Here is a 26268-nt window from a genome sequence, read left to right on the forward strand (position 1 = left end):
GACAGGTGGTGTCTCTTCAGTGTCCTCAGGAAAAATAGGCGTTGGTGGGCCTTCTTAACCAGACTGGAGGTGTTAGTGGACCAGGAGAGGTCCTCTGTGATGTGGGTCCCCAGGAACTTGAAGCTGGAGACACGTTCAACAGCCATCCCGTTGATGTGAATGGGATTGTGCGTGCTTCCTCTTTTTCTCCTGAAGTCCACGATGAGCTCCTTCGTCTTGCTGGTGTTGAGGAGCAGGTTATTGTCAGCACACCAAGCGGCCAGATGCTGTACCTCCTCCCTGTAGGCTGTCTCGTCGTTGTTGCTGATGAGGCCAATCACCGTCGTATCGTCCGCAAACTTGATGATGGTGTTGGATCCATGTACAGGTCTGCAGTCGTGGGTGAAGAGGGAGTAGAGGAATGGGCTCAGCACACAGCCTTGTGGTACGCCTGTATTGAGTGTGATGGTGGTGGAGCAGGTGTGTCCTGACTTAACATACTGGGGTCTGTTGGTCAGAAAGTCCATTAGCCAGTGACGGAGGGGGTTGTTGAAGCCCAAGTCTCCGAGTTTAGTGTTTAACTTGGAGGGGATGACAGTGTTGAATGCTGAGCTAAAATCAACAAACAGCATTCGTGCGTATGTGTTGTTATTGTCCCGATGTGTGAGCACAGAATGCAGCACAGTGGAGACTGCATCCTCTGTACTCCTATTGCTGCGGTAGGCAAACTGGTATGAGTCCAGTGTGGGTGGGAGGCAGTTTTTCAGGTGTGCTAGGACCAGTCGCTCAAAGCACTTCATAATGATGGGTGTGAGAGCTACAGGGCGGTAGTCGTTTAGGCCCGTCGGGCTGGAGTGTTTCGGCACTGGGACAATGGAGGTGGCTTTGAAGCATGCTGGCACAGCTGCCTGGGCGAGGGACAGGTTGAAAATGTCTGTAAAGACCCCAGTGAGCTGCTCTGCACATCCTCTAAGCACGCGCCCGGGGGTACCGTCTGGACCAGCAGCCTTTCGAACGTTGATCTGGCTCAGTGCAGCATGAACGTCTGAGGAGGTGAGTGAGAGGGGGTGCTCGTCTGCAGGGGGTCTGGTCGTGGTCTGCGTCTCCCTGTTGTCTCTATCGAAACGAGCATAGAAGTGATTTAGCTCATTCAGGAAGGAGACATCTGTGGTTATCGGGGTGGAGTTGCTGGGTTTATAATCACTGATGGCCTGGATGCCCTGCCACGTGCGTCTGGGGTCGGAGTTGGAGAAGTGTTCCTCTACCTTAAGCTTGTAGCAGTGCTTGGCCTTGATGATGCCCCTCCTCAGGTTTGCCCTGGATATGCTGTAGGCCAGTGCATCGCCTGATCTGAAGGCGATGTTACGGGCCTTCAGCAGGAGCCGCACCTCCTTGTTCATCCACGGTTTCTGATTTGGGTACGTGGTGATCTGTTTCCATGTTGTAACACTGCCGACGGTGGTGTTGATATAGTCCAGCACAGAAGAGGTGTAGGTGTCAATATCTGTGTGAGAGCCACAGGTAGCCTGAGAAGCAAACATACTCCAGTCTGTATGATGGAACTTGTCCTGAAGTAAAGAGTCTGTCCCCGCTGGCCACACTTTTATGGTTGTCACTGATGGCTTCACACGTTGGATGAGTGGGGAGTACTTGGGGATGAGGAACAAAGAAAGGTGGTCTGACTGTCCCAGGTGGGGGAGGGGGGTCGTGGTGTAGGCTCCTGCGATGTTTGTGTAAACATGATCTAAAGTTTTGTTTCCTCTTGTATTGCAGGAAACATGCTGGTGAAATTTAGGGAGCACTGCTAATCATATTAAAAGTATATATATACACACACAGTTCATATGTGATAAAGTCTGTGTGTATCTGTGATTGTGGAGTGGAGCTGTGTTATTGAGGCCCCGCCCATACATGCTCTCATCCAATAACTGCTATGAAAAGCAGTGTGATCAGTACAGTTTATAAGACACAAGAGGGCGGGGCTCATGACCTGTACTGCAGCCAGACACCAGGGGGCGGGGCTTATGTATTGTGCTGTGTTGGTGTATTTATTCACAAAGGAAACATACGTGTGAGATAATCAGAGGTTTAATGTGAAAAACACTCCTCAGACGTTTCGTATCAAAACAGCACCAAACAGAATTATTGATCATATTCATCAGGTCGTCAGACGTAAACAAAGATTTGAGAGAAAATTTGGTGCGAAATAAACAGTAGAAACTGCGTTTAAAGGAAGTTAAAGAAAACTTTATAACATTTAAACTAGGTAAAAACACAGGTCGCCCCCGCAGGTCACTGCAGGTCACTGCAGGCTGCCGCAGGTCGCCGCCGCAGGTCACTAGGTCACTGTAGGCCGCCGCCGCAGGTCGCTCACTGCAGCAGGCAGCCGCAGTTGGTGTTCTCCTTGTGCGAGGCTTTGAACAGCTGAACGGCCTGTTTGTTGATCAGTGTCCAGAGGTTCTCGAAGGAGATGTTCTCGCCGCCCTGAACGCCCATCTGGTCCAGAACCTGAGTCAGACCCTGGTCGCCTTCCACCATCTGCACTCGGCCAATCAGCACGGGGAAACGGGAAGCTCGTGAGCTCATGACTCAATGAAGCTCATTTTAACAATAAAAAATTGACGTTTATAGATTCATTTACAAATTAATTGACTGTTGTTGTTTTTTATGAGCCTTTAAAAAAGGACGTTCATAAATAAAAATTATTTAAAAAAAAAAATCATATATGATCCATGAATCATTAATCCAAACAAGACAGAAAGTCAGAGCATCATGTAATTTGTGTCAGAGACGCTAACAGGAGAAACTAAGAGGAGAAGCTAACAGCAGCTAAAGCTAACAGGAGAAGCTGACAGGAGCTAAAGCTAACAGGATGAGAGCTAACAGGTGCTAAAGCTAACAAAGCTAAAGCTAACAGGAGAAACTAAGAGGAGAAGCTAAAAGCAGCAAAAGCTAACAGGACAGGCTTACAGGAGCTAAAGCTAACAGGAGAAGCTAACAAACGCTAAAGCTAACAGAGCTAGAGCAAACAGGAGAAACTAAGAGAAGAAGCTAAAAGCAGCTAAAGCTAACAGGAGAGGCTAACAGGAGCTAAAGCTAACAGAGATAAAGCTAACAAGAGGAACTAAGAGAAGAAGCTAAAAGCAGCTAAAGCTAATAGGAGAGGCTAACAGGAGCTAAAGCTAACAGAGATAAAGCTAACAAGAGAAACTAAGAGAAGAAGCTAAAGCAGCTAAAGCTAATAGGAGAGGCTAACAGGAGCTAAAGCTAACAGGAGAAACTATGAGAAGAAGCTAAAAGCAGCTAAAGCTAACACCAGAGGCTAACAGGAGCTAAAGCTAACAGGAGAAACTAAGAGAAGAAGCTAAAAGCAGCTAAAGCTAACACCAGAGGCTAACAGGAGCTAAAGCTTACAGGAGCAAAAGCTAAATAAATCTACAAATCAAACAGCTCATATAAAAAGGAAGCTTTCCTTCTTGATGATGAAATTAAATTTGAAACATTTTGGAGGCGGAGCTGTGATGTCATGATGTTTACCTTGGCGAATCCCGGCAGCTGTTTGGAGATCATGGTCTGGAACTGGGTTGTGTTCATGGTCGGCGCGTCGTCCGCAGCTTTATGGAACTCGGTGACCAGCGTGTTGATGGCCAGCTCCAGATCTGACAACTGGACAAGAGCACAGAGTCAGCTGCTGCTGGTCAATAACCAATAATCAATAATCACAGAAGATCCACCAGGCTCTCACGTGTCGCAGGGAGAAAGAGGACGTTTGTTTTATGAACCTGTGAGTGAGCGATGATGTCAGGGGTCACACTCAGAACTACAGTTCCCAGAATGCCTGGGTCTGTTATCACACCAGCTGCTGGTGTGTTAGTTAAAGGAGGGTCACGGAGTCAACAGACACAAACCACCACAGACAGATGTGTGGTGTGTTTTCAGGTTGAGCTGCTCTCTGAGGACTGGCTGCGCTTGTGAAAGAGGGCGGCGGCTGCTGAGCGGCTCCGCTCCACTCAACAGAACCACTGAGGTTCATCTAATCAACATGTCGTCATGTTTCAGTCTTTAGTTCAGTCAAGACTGTGACGTCATCATGATTTGCCCCCTGGTGTCTGGCTGCAGTGTATAACATAATATAAGCCCCGCCTCCTGAATGTTAGCATAATGGGACAGACACCAAAGTGAAAACTGAGTTTTAGAAACTTTCACAAAATTATTTCAAAGAGCTCTTCACTGAGAAAAGTATCCAGACACTGGACCTGACTGGACCTGACTGGACCTGACTGGACATGACTGGACCTGACTGGACATGACTGGATCTGACTGGACCTGACTGGACCTGACTGGACATGACTGGACCTGACTGGACATGACTGGATCTGACTGGACCTGACTGGATATGACTGGACATGACTGGACATGACTGGACCTGACTGGACCTGACTGGACATGACTAACTAACTGGACCTGACTGGACATGACTGGACCTGACTGGACATGACTAACTAACTGGACCTGACTGGAAATGACTGGATCTGACTTGACCTGACTGGACATGACTAACTAACTGGACCTGACTGGAAATGACTGGATCTGACTGGACCTGACTGGACATGACTAACTAACTGGACCTGACTGGACCTGACTGGACATGACTGGATCTGACTGGATCTGACTGGACATGAATAACTAACTGGACCTGACTGGACATGACTGGATCTGACTGGATCTGACTGGATCTGACTGGACATGACTGGATCTGACTTGATCTGACTGGACATGACTAACTAACTGGACCTGACGGGACCTGACTGGATCTGAATGGATCTGACTGGACATGACTAACTAACTGGACCTGACGGGACCTGACTGGACATGACTGGATCTGACTGGATGTGACTGGATCTGACTGGACCTGACTGGACATGACTAACTAACTGGATCTGACTGGATGTGACTGGATGTGACTGGATGTGACTGGATCTGACTGGACCTGACTGGACATGACTGGACATGACTAACTAACTGGACCTGACTGGACCTGACTGGACATGACTGGATCTGACTGGACATGACTAACTAACTGGAACTGACTGGACATGACTGGACATGACTGGATCTGACTGGACATGACTAACTAACTGGACCTGATGGGACCTGACTGGATCTGAATGGACCTGACTGGACATGACTAACTAACTGGACCTGACGTGACCTGACTGGACCTGAATGGATCTGACTGGACATAACTAACTAACTGGAACTGACTGGACATGACTGGATCTGACTGGATCTGACTGGATCTAACTGGACCTGACTGGATCTGAATGGATCTGACTGGACATGACTAACTAACTGGACCTGACGGGACCTGACTGGACCTGAATGGACCTGACTGGACATGACTGGATCTGACTGGATGTGACTGGATCTGACTGGACCTGACTGGACATGACTAACTAACTGGATCTGACTGGATGTGACTGGATGTGACTGGATCTGACTGGACCTGACTGGACATGACTAACTAACTGGACCTGACTGGACCTGACTGGACATGACTGGATCTGACTGGACATGACTAACTAACTGGACCTGACGGGACCTGACTGGATCTGAATGGACCTGACTGGACATGACTAACTAACTGGACCTGACGGGACCTGACTGGACCTGAATGGATCTGACTGGACATGACTAACTAACTGGAACTGACTGGACATGACTGGACATGACTGGATCTGACTGGACATGACTAACTAACTGGACCTGACGGGACCTGACTGGATCTGAATGGACCTGACTGGACATGACTAACTAACTGGACCTGACGGGACCTGACTGGACCTGAATGGATCTGACTGGACATGACTAACTAACTGGAACTGACTGGACATGACTGGATCTGACTGGATCTGACTGGACATGACTAACTAACTGGACCTGACGGGACCTGACTGGATCTGAATGGATCTGACTGGACATGACTAACTAACTGGACCTGACGGGACCTGACTGGACCTGAATGGATCTGACTGGACATGACTAACGAACTGGAACTGACTGGACATGACTGGATCTGACTGGATCTGACTGGATCTAACTGGACCTGACTGGACCTGAATGGATCTGAATGGATCTGACTGGACATGATTAACTAACTGGACCTGACTGGACATGACTAACTAACTGGACCTGACTGGACATGACTGGATCTGACTGGACATGACTAACTAACTGGACCTGACGGGACCTGACTGGACCTGAATGGATCTGACTGGACATGATTAACTAACTGGAACTGACTGGACATGACTAACTAACTGGACCTGACTGGACATGACTGGATCTGACTGGACATGACTAACTAACTGGACCTGACGGGACCTGACTGGATCTGAATGGATCTGACTGGACATGACTAACTAACTGGACCTGACGGGACCTGACTGGACCTGAATGGATCTGACTGGACATGACTAACTAACTGGAACTGACTGGACATGACTGGATCTGACTGGATCTGACTGGATCTAACTGGACCTGACTGGACCTGAATGGATCTGAATGGATCTGACTGGACATGATTAACTAACTGGACCTGACTGGACATGACTAACTAACTGGACCTGACTGGACATGACTGGATCTGACTGGACATGACTAACTAACTGGACCTGACGGGACCTGACTGGACCTGAATGGATCTGACTGGACATGATTAACTAACTGGAACTGACTGGACATGACTAACTAACTGGACCTGACTGGACATGACTGGATCTGACTGGACATGACTAACTAACTGGACCTGACGGGACCTGACTGGACCTGAATGGATCTGACTGGACATGATTAACTAACTGGAACTGACTGGACATGACTAACTAACTGGACCTGACGGGACCTGACTGGACCTGAATGGATCTGACTGGACATGACTAAATAACTGGACCTGACAGGACCTGACTGAATCTGACTGGACCTGAATGGACACACACCACCAGTCAGAGAAAACCAAGTTCGCCTGCAGAGACACAACATATCAGTGTCTCTGTGAGTCTTAAAAGAGGAAGAGAGGAAAACCCAGGACTCATCATCGAGCTGGACGTCCCCGCGTCCTGACGCCCTGACGCCTCGGCGTCCTGTTATCCTGACATCCAGACTCCCTGATGTACCGAGGGCCCCTGATGTACCGAGGGCCCCTGATGCACCGAGGGTCCCTGATGTACCGAGGGCCCCTGATGCACCGAGGGTCCCTGATGTACCGAGGGTCCCTGATGTACCGAGGGTCCCTGTGGCTCAGCTGCAGGAGAAACCTCCAGAAGAACGACCAGCACTGATCTGAGCTTCCTGTCCGTCTCCTCAGGAGAGACACCTGGAAACACCTGGAAACACCTGAGGGGCTGCGAGCCCCATGTGGACAACCAGTGATTGGACTGAGTGGATCTGAGGTCATTTTACTGTGGTACTGTAACCACATGAAGCTGATAATAACACAGGACTTTGTAGTACATTAACGTTGTAGTATTTTTACTCATGTAAACTTCGTGTAATGAGACATGTATCAGTGAGTACTGGTAGTAGTAGCAGTGCAGTACTGTTTATGTGTACATGGATACACAGTGTGTATTTGGCTGCATTGATTCACTGTCTCGTTATCTCTGTCACTATTTCTCTGACGAGTTTCCAACTAATGGAATCTGAAGCAGAGGCGGAGGGCGGAGTGGCCAGAAGTATGTGGACACAGGTCCGTTGGTTTCCTCTGGGTTTTGACCGAATAGTTTGAACTTCACTTCACTTCACCAGACACGTCAGATTCCCCCCCGCCGGTCCGATCACAGCTGGTCGACACGTGATCGATCAGCTGTGAGTCGGCTCGTCTCTTACCTTGGTCGCCATTTGTTCAGGTGTGGTCGCCGAGAAGCTGCGGGAGAAAAAACACACACGAGAGACACGAGAGACGGAGAGAGAGTGACGGAGTTCACACAGCTTCCTGTCGAGAGCCACTGGGTCCTCCCACTGCGCACACACACACACACACACACACACACACACACACGTTTGTCTCTCTACAGTTGTGAGGACACTCCTGATCCGGATCCTGATCCTGATCCTGGTCCTGATCCTGGTCCTGATCATGGTCATTATCCTGATCCTGGCCCTGATCCTGATCCTGATCCTGGTCATGATCCTGGTCCTGGCCCTGGCCCTGGCCCTGGCCCTGATCCTGATCCTGATCCTGGTCATGATCCTGGTCCTGGCCCTGGCCCTGGCCCTGATCCTGATCCTGATCCTGGTCATGATCCTGGTCCTGGTCATTATCCTGATCCTGGTCCTGGTCCTGATCATGGTCATTATCCTGATCCTGGCCCTGGCCCTGATCCTGATCCTGGTCATGATCCTGGTCCTGGTCATTATCCTGATCCTGGTCCTGGTCCTGATCATGGTCATTATCCTGATCCTGGCCCTGGCCCTGATCCTGATCCTGGTCATGATCCTGGTCCTGGTCATTATCCTGATCCTGGTCCTGGTCATTATCCTGATCCTGATCCTGGTCCTGATCATGGTCATTATCCTGATCCTGGCCCTGATCCTGATCCTGGTCATGATCCTGGTCCTGGTCATTATCCTGATCCTGGTCCTGGTCCTGTTCATGATCCCGGTCCTGATTCTGAATCTCGGACCAGCTGATGTCCCCTGAGTCACTGGTTCAAACTCAGACAACTTTTCGATGACGAATCAAAATGGAGATTAAACTGGTTTCAAAAACAACTCATCACTATATCTGTGAATCATCGACGCAGGTTCCCCTCTTCTTTCGCAATTGATCCACATTTCATATTTTCAAAAAGGAAACATGAAACACGAAGCAACTGTACAACCAATCACTTCCTTGTTGTTGTGGCCGCAGGCACAGCTCGGAGATCAAGATGGCGGACGGCGCCCTCACAACAGCAGACCTCTCTCTGTGACGATCGAGCTCACTTCTGATCTAAGTGGACGGCGTAGGGAGAGGGGACGAGGCTACATGCTAAGCTAAAGGCTAGAGCCAACAAATGAATCAGGTGGGTGAGCTGATAACCAGGACCACACGTGACCTATTGTCAGAAGAGCCTCTGCATTTCTATTGGCTGTTTATATTCTGCCACGCCCTAACCCTGCTCAGGCTCCTGCATGACGCCATGAACATTCATGAACACACATGAACACACATGAACACTCATGAACACACATGAACAGACATGAACAGACATGAACACTTATGAACACTCATGAACACACATGAACACTCATGAACACTCATGAACACTCATGAAAACACATGAACACTCATGAACACACATGAACACTCATGAACACTCATGAACACTCATGAACACTCATGAACACACATGAACACTCATGAACACACATGAACACTCATGAACACTCATGAACACTCATGAACACACATGAACACTTATGAACACTCATGAACACACATGAACACTCATGAACACTCATGAACACTCATGAAAACACATGAACACTCATGAACACACATGAACACTCATGAACACTCATGAACACTCATGAACACACATGAACACTCATGAACACACATGAACACTCATGAACACTCATGAACACTCATGAACACACATGAACACTTATGAACACTCATGAACACACATGAACAATTATGAACACTCATGAACACACATGAACACTCATGAACACATGGGTCAGGTGCAGGCGGTGGTGGTGGTGGTGGTGGTGACGGTCTCTGGCCACGACAGGCCGGGCGCTAGCTGTTAGCATGCTAACGTCAGTAGGAGCCAGAGTTTAGATTGGTGGTGTTTTCACCTCTGGAGACAGAAGTTTGTGCGTCGCCCCGGATGCTAATGTTATTTATGAATCATACAACCTTGACACAACCCCTGGATTGCGGTTAAATAATTCAGAATCCGCCGTTTCATTTCATGTTCGTACAACTTTAATCACAAAGTGAAATCTCTACTCAGAACAACAGACATCTCTGCTTCAGGGTCCTGGGCACTGGGGGCTCCTGGAGGTTTTAAAGGGGTCTAGGAGGCTCCTGGAGGTTTCAAAGGGGTCTAGGAGGCTCCTGGTCGGTCTTAGGGGCTCACGGAGGTTTCTGGTGGGTCCTGGAGGGTTTGGCGAGCGTCTGGTCTATGTATGAGGACTGTGACGAGGGCCTCGTCCTGGCGTCTGGCGAGTTTTGGCGAGGAGGTGGAGTAGAAGGAGGCGTCGCTGTCAGACTCGTCTGATCCGGTTTGGTACATCATGTCTGCTTCACTGACGGCAGCCAGAGTGGGAAAACAGAGTCGTTTGAGTGTTTTTATTTACACGTTTCTTTGGTCAACAACAATGAATCAGTATTAATGTTCAGATAATCCATTAAGATAAAGTCCAGCTCCTGTCATACCTGAGCTCAGAGTCAACGTCCTGGTCCTTCACACCGACTTCGACGTCGGAGCGCTCAGCCGGCGCTTGGCTGGTCGCCGTGGAGATCCTCCTCCTCATCAGAGTCCTAGCTCGTGGGTCGGTGATGCGAGGCGAGTCCAGAGCTGCGGACCACAGACTCAGCTGCTCGTCGTCGCTGGAGTCTCTGAGGAAGATCAGTTTAGAAACCGATTCAACCTCAGGCAGATGTTCTTCTCTGGTATTTGACGTGTCGTCGACGTCGACTTTATCGCCACCTACTGGCACCGCAGGCTTTTTGGAGCGTGTGTAGTCGTGTGTGTCTGAGTGTGGACGAGGTTCAGGCGACTGTACATGTGAGAAGGAATCGTTCAAACTTAAACTACTCTATGTACGTGATATGACACTGATAGACTGCAACAGGAAAAACTCACAGCTCCTCCTCGCCGTCTTCCTGGAAGGTCAGAGGTCGCATACAGACGACACACGTGTTTCCCAAACTGTGGAAACACGTCCGACAGTACAGGCCTGGAAAACAAGAGACAGCCGCCGCTCGTCAGAACGTCAGGATGTGGAATATTACACTATATATATACGTATATGTATATACGTATATATATATAGACACGGAGCAGATTTATCGTCACCTCCACCAAGGAAGTTATTGTTTCAGGACACAAGGAGGCTGAAGGGTTAACTGAACCGGTCTGAGGGGAAAGCCTGGCCTCAGGTCAGCGCTCAGCTACAGTTAATGTCTGTTATCTGCCTGACGACGGCTGAGTCAACAACAGAGCAGCGGGACACACCCTCAGCACACACACACACTGGAGGAATTTATTTGTCTCCGTATCAGATAAGAAACAACTTCTCTGAATATAAAAGCTCCTGATGACTAGAGTTGTAATTGATCTTTAGGCCTGTCTGTCTGCCTGCCTGTCTGCCTGTCTGTCTGTCTGCAGGGTCTCCATGACATCTTGTGGAGGGGTGGGGCCTGACCCAGGGAAGAATCCCTGACATTTTGGAGCGGATCCTGGAATGTGAAAAGAGGGCGTTGTGGCCCCTGACCACCTCTTGGTTTCACTGGAGGCCGAGTGAGGGAGGGTCCCAGATTGTGAACAACAGAGCGTCGTCCAGCTCGTCACTGACGTTTCATCACGTTCCCCCTAACCCTGACGCCCTGTCGGTCCGGACAGACTGAAGCATGTTTCGCCTCAAAGAGAAGAGACATAAGGAACCTTGAATGAGTCACTCAGCAGAAGTGCTGTTTCCTGAACGAGCCGCAGAATGTGGTCACATGAGTGCGTGATCACTCTTTTCACTTCCTGTAAAACACTGTCAGCTGTTGGATGACTCATCCGTCATTCTGGAGTTTTTAGCTCCTCCTCCTCCTCCTCCTCCTTGTGTCGGTCAGCGAGCGGAGCTCAGGGGGCCAGCCCGGACTATTGACTGTTTGGGGTTAAACCCCCCGGTGGAGGTGTATTTGCAGCTCTCTGCCTCTGGGGGGCAGAAGGTGGAATGTGTCATTGTCTGACCTGTGCACCGTGGGACGTCACAGGCGACCATGTTGTTATCCTCCTCGGACCTCGCCTCCTCGCCACAGGCCAGACAGGTGACGGCTGACGACAGGCCCAGCAGGTGAGACAGGCGAACTCCTCCAGGTGACCTGACACACATACACACACAATACACACTGATGATCTAATGAATAGATGTGGTCCCAACACTGAACCCTGGGGAACGCCGTATCTAACTGGTGCTGATGTCGAGGATCAGCGACACGTGGACATTTATAAACAGTATGTTTATATAGTAAAATGTGCGTGTTTGTACCTCAGCAGGAGTGTTCGAAGGCGACTTCCTCCTCCTCCTCCTCCTCCTCCTCCTCCTCTTCCTCCTCCTCCTCCTCCTCCTCGGTCAGCCAGGCTCCTGGCGACCGCCTTCCTCAGGGTCCCTCCCTCCGCCCTCCTCTGATCCAGGATGTGCTGACGGAGGAACTGAATCCTCTCCTGATGAAAACATGAGCAACAACAACAAGGACTTTTCAGCTTCATGTTTCACTTTCCTCCTCAAACAATCAGCAGGTTTTCATTTACAGACTTGGACCTGTTTGGTTCAACAGAGAATGCAATTTCAGATGAAACTTCAATAGTTGCATCAACAACAAACATCATCCAGAACTGACGTCATGACGTTGTTTATGACAGGTCTCAGGTCTCTGGTCTCTGGTCTCTGGTCTCAGGTCTCTGGTCTCTGGTCTCTGGTCTCTGGTCTCTGGTCTCTGGTCTCAGGTCTCAGGTCTCAGACCTCTGGTCTCTGGTCTCAGGTCTCAGGTCTCTGGTGGTTCAGGTCCTTGGTGGATCAGGTCTCTAGTGGTTCAGGTCTCTGGTCACTGGTCATTCAGGTCTTTGGTGGATCAGGTCTCTAGTGGTTCAGGTCTCAGTTATGTGGTGGATCAGTTCAGACCTGAATTCTGCAAATTCTTCACATTCTTCAGCCTCAGTGAGTTTGACCTTTAACCCATAACAGCTGGTTTACCTCTGTTCTCTGAGGCACCTGCGTCTGTCTGTCTGTCTGTCTGTCTGTCTGTCTGTCTCTGTGTGTGTGTGTGTGTGTGTGTGTGTGTGTGTGTGTGTGTGTGTGTGTGTGTGTGTGTGTGTGTGTGTGTGTGTGTGTGTTTGTGTTTGTGTACCAGTTCTGTCTCTGGATGATAAGAAGAGCAGACGAGTCGCCGGCAGCGTTGGACGAAGCCTCCGGACAGAGAGACGAGCAGCGCCAGGCCCAGCAGGAAGCCTGCGACACAGAGTGGAACCAGTGGAACCAGAACCAGTAGAACCAGTGGAACCAAAACCAGGAAAACCAGTAGAACCAGATCCATTGGAACCAGTAGAACCAGTGGAACCAGGAAAACCAGTAGAACCAGGAAAACCAGAACTACGACACCAGTGGAAACTAAACAAATGAATGTTTGGGTCTGATGCTGATACTAGGGAGTAAACAAATGCATATATATATATATTTACACACACACACACACACTGGTTTAAACAGCTGAGAAGCTCAACCCCATCCACCAATCAGTGAGTGAGGTGGCAGTGATGTCTGTTTGACAGACCTCCGAGCCTATGTCAGAAGATAAAACTGTTGTAATGGTCATTTTCTGTCGATTGATTGATTGATTGACTGTTTGTTTCAGCTCCACATGTTGATCAGTGTGATGTCACTTCCTGTCTGATGTCACTCCCTCACCCAGGATGAAACACGTGCTGTAGTTCGGCTCTGCTGGCCGCAGCAGACATTTCCTGCTGATCACTGTGACGTTCCCTCCCTGCAGGACGTTGAACGATGCCACCAAGTCCCTGAAGATGTCCGAAGCGAACCCCGACCCGTTCACCAGCACCGCCACGGTGACCGGAGCTGACGGGATGGCACGGTGACCACGGTTACCCTCACTCTGACCAACGATGACATCACAGTCACATTCATACCAGACGTCCGGTCTCACCTCGGGCCACCACGTCCTCAGTCAGCTGGTGATGCACCTGATCCAGGACCCAGAACACCAGGAAGTCCAGCGCCACCAGCAGGACGCCCACCACAAGGTACCTGAGGACCGAAGCCACGCCCACCAGCACTGCCCGCCACTCTCTGCTCGACAGCTGCAACGACACTGGACGACAGGACGGTGACGTCATGCAACGGCAGCCAAACAGGTACAAGCTTTACATTGTCACACATACACATACACACACACACAGGTACTGACGTGGTGTGATGTAAGTCTTGGCTTCTCTGCGGTTGAGTGGCAGGACAGAGACTCCGCCCCCTGAGGTCACCTGTTGGTCGACCTCTTCAAACTGGGAAGTGATGTAGACGTTGTCAAAGTCGCGCTCACGACAATATCGACGTCTGTACTGAACCGCCCTGCGCGCACACACATACACACACACACGGTGAGTAGTGCCCACTCACAACTCATCATCACACCTGATGCGGTGATCTCTGACCTCAGGAAGGACCAGGCGAGCAGGACGAGGCCGCCGTACTTCAGCGGCTGACTGAGCGTGTGGAACAGCTGCAGGTCGGACGACACCTCCTCCATGACGTCCTGGGACACCTGGTGCACGGAGCTACTGCTGTTGGCGTCCAGGTCAAAGGTTGCTGAGGTCGAGAGGTTGAACTCAAACTCGCGCTTCATTTGCTCAAATGCAGCGACAACGGCTGGAGGGAGACGGAGGCGGAGTCAGGAGCAAAATTAATAAAGTTTATGAAAAAATGTGTAAAATAAAGTTTTAAAAAGCAAACAGATGAACCCACGAGCTGCGAGACGTTTCTTCAGATGGTCGGCGACGTACGATGGGATGATGCAGAAGAGCTCGCCAGCTGGAGGAGACGAGTAAATACACAAGCTCAACAATGACAGCAACACCAACAGCAGCAACAACAACAGCAGCAACAGCATTAACGACAGCAACAACAACAACAGCATTAGCGACAGCAACAGCAGCGACAGCATTAACAACAGCAGCAACAACAACAACAGCATTAACGACAGCAACAGCAGCAACAGCATTAACGACAGCAACAGCAGCAACAGCATTAACGACAGCAACAGCAACAACAACAACAGTAACAACAACAGCAATGACAGCAACAAGGACAGCAGCAACAACGACAGCATTAACGACAACAACGACAGCAACAGCAGCAACAGCATTAACGACAGCAACAACAACAGTAACAACAACAACAACAACAGCAATGACAGCAACAAGGACAACAGCAACAACGACAGCAAAAGCAACAGCTACAACAACAACAACAACAACAACAGTCACAGCGCTAACGTCAGCAACAACAACTGCAACAACAACTGCATCAACAATGACAGCAACAACAGCGACTGCAACAACAGTGACAGCAGCAACAGTGACAGCAGCAACAGTGACAGCAGCAACAGCAAAACAACAACACGTCTTGTTGTGATTGGACGGAGGTATCAGAGTCAGAGTTCATGCACAGAGATGCTCTGTGATTGGTTGTTTCACTGTCAGGAAGCAGGCGACGCTGTGTCAGAGGACATGTTGGAAAGGGATGCATTGTTGGAAGAAACAAAAACTCACAAGATCAGTCGACTAAAAGTCTGATGGACGTTACTGAAACTTCCCAGCATGCACTGCACCAAGAAGCCTTCACTTTTCAAAGATGTAAAAAGTGACAGGATGCTGCGATGTGTCTTGTGTATAAACTGAAAACTCTGAACGTGATCATGCGTAGTAAGACGTTTCTCTAATGCGGTGTCAGTGAACGCACCGCGGGCGATGTTGCACAGCGGCAGGAAACCGTCCACGATGTCACACAGGAAGTCGAAGTCTCCCAGCAGGCGGACGCAGTCGGCCCGCGCCTCGCCGAACACCGACCGGCACTTCCTGTACGGAGAGCCCAGCTTGGCGTTGCAGATATCCCCGATGTCCGACAGAAAGTGATAGACGTTCCTCAGAGTCCGAGCTGGGGGTCAAAGGTCAGAGGTCACATGAGCTACAACATGAGCGAAACATGATTACATTTAATAACAACAACTTAATATCTATAGACGAGGAGGAAGTCCGCAGACCAAGGACGGGTCGCCGCCGTCAACCACATAGACCACTCCCTCTGTGGGAGGCGAAGCCTGAGGAGGAGTCACTCACCAACATGGCGGACGCTGTCGGTCAGAGTGTCGATGAAGTTGTTGACTCTTTCTGCGACGGAATAAGCGTTCGAGCTGATCTCTCTGATTCTGTCCAACGCAGCTACACACACACACAAACACACACAGCAGTGTTAGTGGCCGTGGTAACAGGAGTAAACTGTGACAGTGATTGTGGGCGGGTCTTACAGGAGAGGGGCATGGCGGCCTTCTGCATCAGTTCTTGCGTCTGATTGGCCGCCAGCTCGGCTCCACACAGCAGACTGGCGGCGGCTCGCTCCGTGTTTTCCAGTGTGTTGGCGACAGGACCGGACAGCAACACGGACACGAACAGGAAGAGGAGGAAGTTCCTGCCGTGAGCTGAAAAGCAGAAGAAGACACGGACTGCGATTTGATTGGCTGATCAGCAAATGTAACCAGGAAGTGTTGACTAACCCTGACTCACCTGAGCACAGCGAGGGCAGCATCACCGTGACGTTGGCCCGGATGCCGGCCGACAAGCCCATGCCGAACGCTGCCGGCACGGCCACGCCCAGCGTGACGTACACGCAAAACCACAGAGGCTGTGTCTGCACGAACAGAGTGGTGATGCCATACAGAGACGCCAACACCAGCCCCGACACGAACCCCAGCAGGCTCCAACCCCCCTCACGCAGGTGACCTTTGACCCTCTTCCAGCGGGACTGTCCCGCTGACCTGCGGAGGGACCGGGGATACTGTCAGAAAAAGTTTCCTATTCGCTGAAGGAACCGACAGCGAATCTCCAGACGAACATCCACTAATCAGGAAGTCAGCTTCTGTTAGTCTTTAGCTCCATGTTAGCCTTTAGCTCCCTATAAGGCTTTAGCTCCCTGTTAGCCTGTAGCTCCCTATAGCCTAAGCCTTTAGCTCCCTGTTAGGCTTTAACTCCCTGTAAGCCTTTAGCTCCATGTAAGCCTTTAGCTCCCAATAAGCCTTTAGCTCCCTGTTAGCCTTTAGCTCCCTGTTAGCCTGTAGCTCCCAGTTAGGCTTTAGCTTCTTGGTAGCCTTTAGCTCCTTCCCACCTTTACTTCCTGTTAGCCTTTAGCTCCCTGTTAACCTTTAGCTTCCTGCTAGCCAAGCTGCTGTGAACAATTACCTGCTGACAGTGCGTCTGACTCCGCCTCCTGCCGCCTGGACTGTGATGTCACTTTTCATCAGGTGTTGTTTTGTAAATATCTTCACGAGCTGTCGGTTCTGTGTCCTCACAACAGCGTGAGCAGAAAAAAAATCACCCGACACGTCAAGACGCGCTGGCGACGGACGCTACGACTCAGGGGTTTGGGCCACGTGGTTGGGGCGTCACATACCGGAGACTGCAGGTTCGAGTCCCGACCGGAGCAGACAGAAACACATCTCACTGCCCCTGCATCGACGTGTTGTGACGTTACTGTGTGACATCAAAGCATCAGAGGCCTCGTGAGTCTTCAGGTTCAAAGGCGGCTTCGCCACCCTGAGAAGAAATTAGCCAATCAGCATTAAGTTCACTGCTGTTGTCAGGTACCGTTCTGTATCTCTGACACAGTTGAAGGGAGGTTAGTCGAGTTGCACAGAGCTGTCAGGCTCTGCTGCTGTGACGTTGTGACGTCGTGTCTCCTGCTGACGTCAGAGAAGGAGCGATGGAGCATCGGGACGAGGATCTACTGCAATATGTCGTCAACACATTGTGGAGATTAATATTCAGACAGCAGCTACGAATAAGAGACACTGGAAGAGCAAGGAGACGTCCAGCTCCGCACAGCAGTAAGTGTGTGTGTGTGTGTGTGTGTGTGTGTGTGTGTGTGTGTGTGTGTGTGTGTGTGTGTGTGTGTGTGTGTGTGTGTGTGTGTGTGTGTGTGTGTGTGACCTCTTCCTCATCATCCAGGTGTGCGTGTGTGACCTCTTCCTCATCATCCAGGTGTGTGTGTGTGAGACCTCCTCCTCATAATCCAGGTGTGTGTGTGTGTGTTCCAGCTGTGGAGAGGCTCAGCGTGAGCTTCCTGCCTCCCGCCATTCATCACTTCCTGTTCAGCCAATCAGAGGAGTTGGTGTTGGCTCACCTGGCTCTCAGAGCGCTTTGTGGAGGCGTGAGCGGGACAGGTAACGTCACCTGTTAGCACTGTTAGCATTTACCATTCAAACTGTGTGTATCTTTTTTATTGTAAGTGTCATTTTGACTCATTCATTGATTATGATTATTTTCTATGAGTTAACACTTCCTGTTCACTTCCTGTTCTTCAGTTCTATTGCTGGGCATCGCGCACAGTCTCCCTTTGACCTTTGACCTGAAGCTGGCAGCAGGAGGCGTGTTTGTCGGTGAGGAAACGTCACCACTGTTCACTTTGTACTGGAACACAGACACACACACACACACACACACACACACACACACACACACACACACACACACACACAGAGCTGACTGACGTGTGTGTGTGTGTGTGTGTGTGTGTGTGTGTGTTCCAGGTGTGTGTGTCGTTTGCGGGGCGTTGTCCTCCTCCTTCAGGTGTTCAGTGCTGCTGATGTTTCCCAGCATGCTCGGCTCTCGTGGCCGAACGTACCTGATGGTGTTCATCCTGTCTGTTCTCTGCACAGGTAAACGCACACACACACACACACACACACACACACACACACTGATGCTGTCTCATGATTTCATCACAGGACCCGTCTCTAACGTGGAGCGGAACGTGCGGGCGGCGGCGCTGTCCGTCAGCTGTAACCTGGACCTGCAGGTGCATCACAGCCGGTTACTGTGGCAAGAAGCCGTGCGGCCGTTCACACGCATCACTCAGCAACTCAGGGTGAGAAGTGAAGCACATCTATAAGCCATCATTGGCGTCTGATGACCAGGGGGTGGGGCCTGGCAAGTTGTCGGCGTGACTGTTGTTTCCCATTCAGGACGATAAGGAGGGGTTGGAGTCGGAGGCTCTGAGCGTCAGCAGGACGTTTCAGAGCATCAGAGACGAAGTGGTAGCTCAGTACGGTTACAGCCGGTTCAGTCCACATCGCACGGCATCCAGCAACAGCACGCAGGAGCGCTTCACTACAAAGACCATGATGCAGTGCGACAGTGAGTTACTGTTGACGTTCAGGCCATAAGTGTTTAGTCAGTTTTATAAAAAAAGTATAAAAGAACAATGTGATCAAAATCAACGTTCTGATGTGTAACTGTCCACATACTTATGTCAAGGTGTGGTGGACCAGGGTGTGCAGAGATGTTCTGATTGGTTCAGACGCAAGTGGGCGGAGTGTATGGAGGCGATACCTGTCCCCGTCATCAACCACATCCTGTGTGTCTCCATGAAGTTCCACTTCCTGTGTGATGTCATGAGAGGTGAGAGGTCACGCTGCCTGATCGTCTTTATATACAGTCAGTGATCATCTTTATATACAGTCACTGATCCTCTTTATATGGTCATATATCGTCTCTATATACAGTCGCTGATGGTCTTTATATATACTCACTGATGGTCTGTAAACGCCCTCACTGATGGTCTGTATACGTCCTCACTGATGGTCTGTATACGCCCTCACTGATGGTCTGTATACGCCCTCACTGATGGTCTGTATACGCCCTCACTGATGGTCTGTATACGCCCCCACTGATGGTCTGTATACGCCTCCACTGATGGTCTGTATACGCCCCCACTGATGGTCTGTATACGCCCCCACTGATGGTCTGTATACGCCCTCACTGATGGTCTGTATGCGCCCTCACTGATGGTCTGTATACGCCCTCACTGATGGTCTGTATGCGCCCTCACTGATGGTCTGTATGCGCCCCCACTGATGGTCTGTATACGCCCCCACTGATGGTCTGTAAACGCCCTCACTGATGTTCTGTAAACGCCCTCACTGATGGTCTGTATGCGCCCTCACTGATGGTCTGTATACGCCCTCACTGATGGTCTGTATACGCCCCCATTGATGGTCTGTATACGCCCTCACTGATGGTCTGTAAACGCCCTCACTGATGGTCTGTATACGCCCTCACTGATGGTCTGTATACGCCCTCACTGATGGTCTGTATACGCCCTCACTGATGGTCTGTATACGCCCTCACTGATGGTCTGTATACGCCCTCACTGATGGTCTGTATACGCCCTCACTGATGGTCTGTAAACGCCCTCACTGATGGTCTGTAAACGCCCTCACTGATGGTCTGTATACGCCCCCACTGATGGTCTGTAAACGCCTTCACTGATGTTCTGTATACGCCCTCACTGATGGTCTGTATATGCCCTCACTGATGGTCTGTAAACGCCCTCACTGATGGTCTGTATACGCCCTCACTGATGGTCTGTATACGCCCTCACTGATGGTCTGTATACGCCCTCACTGATGGTCTGTATACGCCCTCACTGATGGTCTGTATACGCCCTCACTGATGGTCTGTATGCGCCTTCACTGATGTTCTGTATACGCCCTCACTGATGGTCTGTATATGCCCTCACTGATGGTCTGTAAACGCCCTCACTGATGGTCTGTATACGCCCTCACAGTGATGACTCCGTGGTGCAGGGAGCAGCTTCCTGTGGAGGGAAACTTCGGTCCGCTGTTCGATCAGCTCAATGTTTCTGTCGACCGTTTGTCCAGACAGTTCAGCACCGAGCTCGTCCTGCAGGTCAGAACTACATCATTGATGTCATCGTCCAGTAGTGTGACTCCTCCTGTGAACTGTGACCTGTGACCTCCTGCAGCAGCAGCAGCAGCAGCCAGGGCTGGTCGGAGTCGTGGTGGACGAGCAGTTCACTCAGTCGGTCACAAGATCTTTCCAGAAGCTGACGACGGTGATGGAGAAGCTGCTGGACGTCCTGCAACTGCTGCTCTCCTTCACCTTCATCTCCCTCTTCACCAGGTGACCAGGCGCCATGACAACAAGTCACTTGGACCTGGTCAAGTGTCAAGACCCTCAGAGGACGAGGACGAAAATGATCTGATAAAATGTCTGACACATAAAAAAACAACCGATACTGAGCTTCATTTTAAATGTTCACACATCACTCTCCTCTTCCTCCTCCTCATCTTCATCCCTTTCATCCTCCTCCTCCTCCCCCTTCTTCTCCTCTTCCTCCTCCTCCTGTTCCTCCTCCTCCTCTTCCTCAGTGCGTTCAGTTACCTCAGACAGTACAGGAGGGACGTTCGTTTTGACAACGTCTACATCACCACCTACTTTAGACAGATCGACAGCCGCAGGAGAGGCGCGGTAACATCTTCATCTTCATCATCATTATCATCTTCATCATCATCATCATCACCATGGTGACTCTCAGTGTGATGTGTTTCCTGTGCTGCGTTCAGGGGAAGCGCTGCCTGCTGCCGCTGACTCGCTCGGAGAGGAGGAAGTTCATCGACCCGGGGAGTCTGAGGATCCATCCTGACGAGTGGAGACAGGTGGTGAGGTCAACTGAGGTCAAACTGCACCGATCAATAACTGATCAAACACTGATCACTCTGTAAGACACTGTGTGTGTGTGTGTGTGTGTGTGTGTGTGTGTGTGTGTGTGTGTGTGTGTGTGTGTGTGTGTCAGACAGCAGGTGTGTTCCAGGTGCTGTCTGTCTCTCTGCTGTGTGTCGTCTTGCTCACTGTCGACTTCTCTCTGGTTCACGTTCTGGACATCGTCAGCAGACACACTGTGACCCACTTCAACCTGAGCAGTAACACACACACACACCCACACACACACAGATGTCAAACATCAAATAACAATAATCAATACAGAGTATCTGATCAGATAAACTGAATATTAATATCCTTTTGACACTGACCCAAATGTGACAGTATGACATCACCACTGAGGGATTGTGGGTAACGACGAAGTCGTCTCTGCAGGCAGTCACCAGGTGAACATCAAAGTGGGTGGGGCCTCCATGATGGCACGCCTCCTGAGGAAGACCGTGTCGGCCTTCAACAGCTCGTCTGACCTCCATATCCACACCCACAACCGGGGTAGGTCAGGGGTCACAGGTCACAGGTCACAATGGACTCCTGAAAGACTGTAAAGGGCCAGCACATGTATTTATACAGCTGACATATATATATATATATAATGTAAGATATTATAATATATATCAATTCTAATGTTTAGGAACCAAAATAATACATTGAGTTTTTAAATAAAAGTATAACGAAATGAAGATGAATGATGATAAAAAGACGAACCCTTAAAATACATGTTATTATAACTTGTATTTTACTTCTTACAGATGTCATCAGTTGATTAATTTATTTAATATTTCATCTGTTTTATAAATGTTATAGTATCTTTCATATTGATTAAATTATGGGATTGTCCCCCCCACAGGGTGTGTGGCCCCCCCCTCCTCCCTCTCTGCAGGTGTGTATGTGAGCTGTGTGTGTTGTGTCCTGTTGGTGGCGCTGTTCACCTGTATTCAGGTTTACAGCAACCGCCTCCGACGGGTCATCGCTGCCTTCTACCACCCTCAGGTACACACACACACACACACACGTACAGTAACACACACAAAAACACACACACACACACACACACACGCACACACAGACAGTAAGACACACAGACACACACACACACGTACAGTAACACACACACACACACATACAGTAACACACACACACACACACATACATACACACACACACACGCACACACACACGTACACACAGACAGTAAGACACACAGACACACACACACACGTACAGTAACACACACACACACACACACACACACACACACACATACAGTAACACACACACACACATACATACACACACACACACTCACACACACACACGTACAGTAACAAACACACACACACACACACACACACACACACACATACAGTAACACACACACACACACACATACATACACACACACACACACACACACACACACACGTACAGTAACAAACATACACGCACACACACACAGTAACACATACACATACAGTAACACACACACAATAACACACACACACACACACACACACACGTACAGTAACAAACATACACACACACACACAGTAACACATACACATACAGTAACACACACACAATAACACACACACACAGACAGTAAGACACACGCATGCAAGCATGCACACACACGCACACTAACTGTAACACACACACACAGACACACACAGTAAATCTGATCAGATCAGATTAGTGTAAGAGCATTATAACAGCTGACTGTGGTAGAGAGACATTCAGAGAGAGAGAGAGAGATCACGTTTCTGTTTTCAAGACTCTTAAAACATCATTATCAATAATTTCATATCACTCGATTATTATTATTATAACATGAGAACGTGTGTGTGTGTGTTAATGTATGTGTGTGTTGCAGTGTGTGTGTCTTACTGTGTGTGTGTGTGTGTGTGTGTGTTCACTTGTTCTCATGTTCTTGTGAAAATGAGAACATGAGAACAAGTGAACATGACAACTTGTGAACATGAGAACAAGTGAACATGAGAACATGAGAACATGTGAACAAGTGAACATGACAAGTGAAGATGTGAACATGAGAACAAGTGAACATGAGAACATGAGAACAAGTGAACATGACAACTTGTGAACATGAGAACATGTGAACAAGTGAAGATGTGAGCATGACAAGTGAAGATGTGAACATGAGAACAAGTGAACATGACAACATGTGAACATGACAACAAGTGAACATGAGAACATGTGAACAAGTGAACAAGTGAACATGAGAACATGTGAACAAGTGAACAAGTGAACATGAGAACATGTGAACAAGTGAACAAGTGAACATGACAAGTGAAGATGTGAACATGAGAACAAGTGAACATGACAACATGTGAACATGTGAACATGACAACAAGTGAACATGAGAACATGTGAACATGTGAACAAGTGAAGATGTGAACATGACAACAAGTGAACATGAGAACACGAGAACATGTGAACAAATGAAGATGTGAACATGACAACAAGTGAACATGAGAACATGAGAACATGTGAACAAGTGAAGATGTGAACATGTGAACAAGTGAACGTGTGAACAAGTGAACATGACAACATGTGAACATGACAACAAGTGAACATGTGAACATGAGAACATGTGAACATGACAACAAGTGAAAATGAGAACATGAGAACAAGTGAGGATGTGAACATGTGAACATGAGAACATGTGAACAAGTGAACGTGTGAACATGTGAACAAGTGAACGTGTGAACATGTGAACATGTGAACGTGTGAACAAGTGAACATAACAACAAGTGAACATGTGAACATGAGAACAAGTGAACATGACAACAAGTGAACATGAGAACATGAGAACAAGTGAAGATGTGAACATGTGAACAAGTGAACGTGTGAACAAGTGAACATGACAACATGTGAACATGTGAACAAGTGAACATGAGAACATGAGAACATGAGAACATGTGAACAAGTGAACAAGTGAACATGTGAACATGACAACAGGTGAACATATGAACAAGTGAACATGAGAACATGAGAACATGTGAACAAGTGAACAAGTGAACATGAGAACATGAGAACATGTGAACATTAGAACATGACGTGTGAACATGAGAACATGAGAACATGTGAACATGTTCACTTGTTCACATGTGAACATGTTCACTTGTTCACATGTGAACATGACAACATGTGAACATGTGAACAAGTGAACATGAGAACACGAGAACATGAGAACATGTGAACAAGTGAACATGTGAACATGACAACATGTGAACAAGTGAACATGAGAACATGAGAACATGAGAACATGTGAACATGAGAACATGTGAACAAGTGAACATGTGAACATGACAACATGTGAACAAGTGAACATGAGAACATGTGAACATGAGAACATGTGAACAAGTGAACATGTGAACATGTGAACAAGTGAACATGTGAACATGACAAAATGTGAACATGTGAACAAGTGAACATGAGAACATGAGAACATGTGAACAAGTGAACATGTGAACTTGACAACATGTGAACAAGTGAACATGAGAACATGAGAACATGTGAACATTAGAACATGACGTGTGAACATGAGAACATGAGAACATGTGAACATGAGAACATGTGAACAAGTGAACATGTGAACAAGTGAACATGTGAACATGATAAAATGTGAACATGTGAACAAGTGAACATGAGAACATGAGAACATGTGAACATGAGAACATGTGAACAAGTGAACATGTGAAAATGACAAAATGTGAACATGAGAACATGTGAACATGAGAACATGTGAACATGAGAACATGTGAACAAGTGAACATGTGAACATGACAAAATGTGAACATGAGAACATGTGAACATTAGAACATGACGTGTGAACATGAGAACATGAGTCTGACGTGAACATCCATGTGTTTGTGCTCAGAGGGAGAAGAGGAGAGTTTTATTTCTGTACAACCTGCAGATCCAGAGACGCATTTTCTCCATGGACAGGAAACGCATCATCACACGTGGACGGGGGGCAGAGGCAGTGAGTCGCTCATGTTTCATCTTTCATATGACTTGACAGAAACAGTCAAGTTAGTTTTCATACGTTAATAAACCTGTTTGATTTATTCTGCTGTAAAACTGAAACATCATAAACATCATAAACATCTGGAGTCTTGTTTTTGTGAGCAGATGTTTCTCTGACGTTTCTCTCGGCAGGTGTTTCAGTGTGTGAGCAGGTTCGGCCGTCACCTCTGTTGTCGCCACGGACAGGACGGGTCCGACTCGGAGACGCACTACGACCCCGGCTAGAGACGCACAGGAAACAAACATCTGGATCCTCAGGCTCCTCAGAAACATTAATAAAGAAACGTCTGCTCCTCAGTTTGTGTTTCATTTTGGAAAAATATTTCTCTCCTGGTGGTTTGAAGAAGAAAGGAAACATTTCTTCATTTTTCCACCTTTGCTTCAGACGTGAAACAGTTTGGATCAGATGTTTATCTCTGTATTGATACATGAGAGGAACCAACGGGCTCAGTGGCTCCGCCCACACTGACGACCTGAAAACACACATGTCACATGACCACTCAGGTTTAAACAGGAAGTAGATTGTCTGGTTGCTTCGTAACAAAAAGTACTCTGAAGGAGGAGCAGCAACAGTGAAAAGTCAGAGCAGGAAGTGTTGCCGACAGAAGTGTTGCCGACAGGTAGTGTTGCCGACAGAAGTGTTGCCGACAGGAACTGTTGCCGACAGGAAATG

General features: G+C 48.7%; 2 protein-coding genes across 10 annotated transcripts; one reads left to right on the plus strand and one right to left on the minus strand.

The window, feature by feature from the left end:
• Positions 1–9937: 9937 nt before the first annotated feature.
• dcst2 (DC-STAMP domain containing 2) lies at positions 9938–17464 on the minus strand. 5 transcript variants are annotated; one of them, XM_047334939.1, is made up of 17 exons: positions 17208–17464; positions 16536–16786; positions 16280–16450; positions 16092–16193; positions 15715–15909; positions 14719–14784; positions 14409–14622; positions 14168–14325; positions 13907–14071; positions 13651–13818; positions 13094–13194; positions 12235–12410; positions 11937–12067; positions 10839–10932; positions 10687–10752; positions 10409–10591; positions 9938–10273 (listed from the first exon to the last, which is right to left on the minus strand). In XM_047334939.1, the coding sequence occupies exons 1-17, from the start codon at positions 17264–17266 to the stop codon at positions 10237–10239; spliced, it is 2337 nt and encodes a 778-aa protein (XP_047190895.1). In that variant the 5' UTR covers positions 17267–17464; the 3' UTR covers positions 9938–10236. The 5 variants fall into 5 exon arrangements, with proteins under 5 accessions (XP_047190895.1, XP_047190892.1, XP_047190894.1 ...); XM_047334936.1 differs by having other exon boundaries at positions 9938–10278; positions 17208–17462; XM_047334938.1 differs by lacking the exon at positions 14168–14325 and having other exon boundaries at positions 9938–10278; positions 14389–14622; positions 17208–17462.
• Positions 17465–17578: 114 nt separating this feature from the next.
• Positions 17579–25892, plus strand: dcst1 (DC-STAMP domain containing 1). 5 transcript variants are annotated; one of them, XM_047334941.1, is made up of 16 exons: positions 17579–17887; positions 18041–18187; positions 18329–18403; positions 18554–18682; positions 18752–18891; positions 18989–19160; positions 19281–19424; positions 20593–20714; positions 20791–20948; positions 21197–21296; positions 21392–21487; positions 21622–21748; positions 21924–22040; positions 22396–22538; positions 25447–25551; positions 25728–25892. In XM_047334941.1, the coding sequence occupies exons 1-16, from the start codon at positions 17728–17730 to the stop codon at positions 25818–25820; spliced, it is 2028 nt and encodes a 675-aa protein (XP_047190897.1). In that variant the 5' UTR covers positions 17579–17727; the 3' UTR covers positions 25821–25892. The 5 variants fall into 5 exon arrangements, with proteins under 5 accessions (XP_047190897.1, XP_047190898.1, XP_047190899.1 ...); XM_047334942.1 differs by having other exon boundaries at positions 20794–20948; XM_047334943.1 differs by having other exon boundaries at positions 17579–17881.
• Positions 25893–26268: the final 376 nt, after the last annotated feature.

This window comes from Scophthalmus maximus, chromosome 10 (assembly GCF_022379125.1).
Source record: "Scophthalmus maximus strain ysfricsl-2021 chromosome 10, ASM2237912v1, whole genome shotgun sequence".
Taxonomy (NCBI): domain Eukaryota; kingdom Metazoa; phylum Chordata; class Actinopteri; order Pleuronectiformes; family Scophthalmidae; genus Scophthalmus; species Scophthalmus maximus.

What these genes read in the sequence shown, in the direction of transcription:
- dcst2 (XM_047334936.1), bottom strand. Translation starts at nt 17,266, where the DNA reads ATGAAAAGTGACATCACAGTCCAGGCGGCAGGAGGCGGAGTCAGACGC. An exon ending in GCTGTGCAACATCGCCCGCG is followed by an intron (nt 14,785 to 15,714) that starts GTGCGTTCACTG and finishes CGTCTCCTCCAG; the next exon opens with CTGGCGAGCTCTTCTGCATC. An exon ending in CAGCACGTGTTTCATCCTGG is followed by an intron (nt 13,195 to 13,650) that starts GTGAGGGAGTGA and finishes TCTGTGTCGCAG; the next exon opens with GCTTCCTGCTGGGCCTGGCG.
- dcst1 (XM_047334941.1), top strand. Translation starts at nt 17,728, where the DNA reads ATGGAGCATCGGGACGAGGATCTACTGCAATATGTCGTCAACACATTG. An exon ending in GCATCACTCAGCAACTCAGG is followed by an intron (nt 18,892 to 18,988) that starts GTGAGAAGTGAA and finishes TTTCCCATTCAG; the next exon opens with GACGATAAGGAGGGGTTGGA. An exon ending in GACCCACTTCAACCTGAGCA is followed by an intron (nt 21,749 to 21,923) that starts GTAACACACACA and finishes TCGTCTCTGCAG; the next exon opens with GCAGTCACCAGGTGAACATC.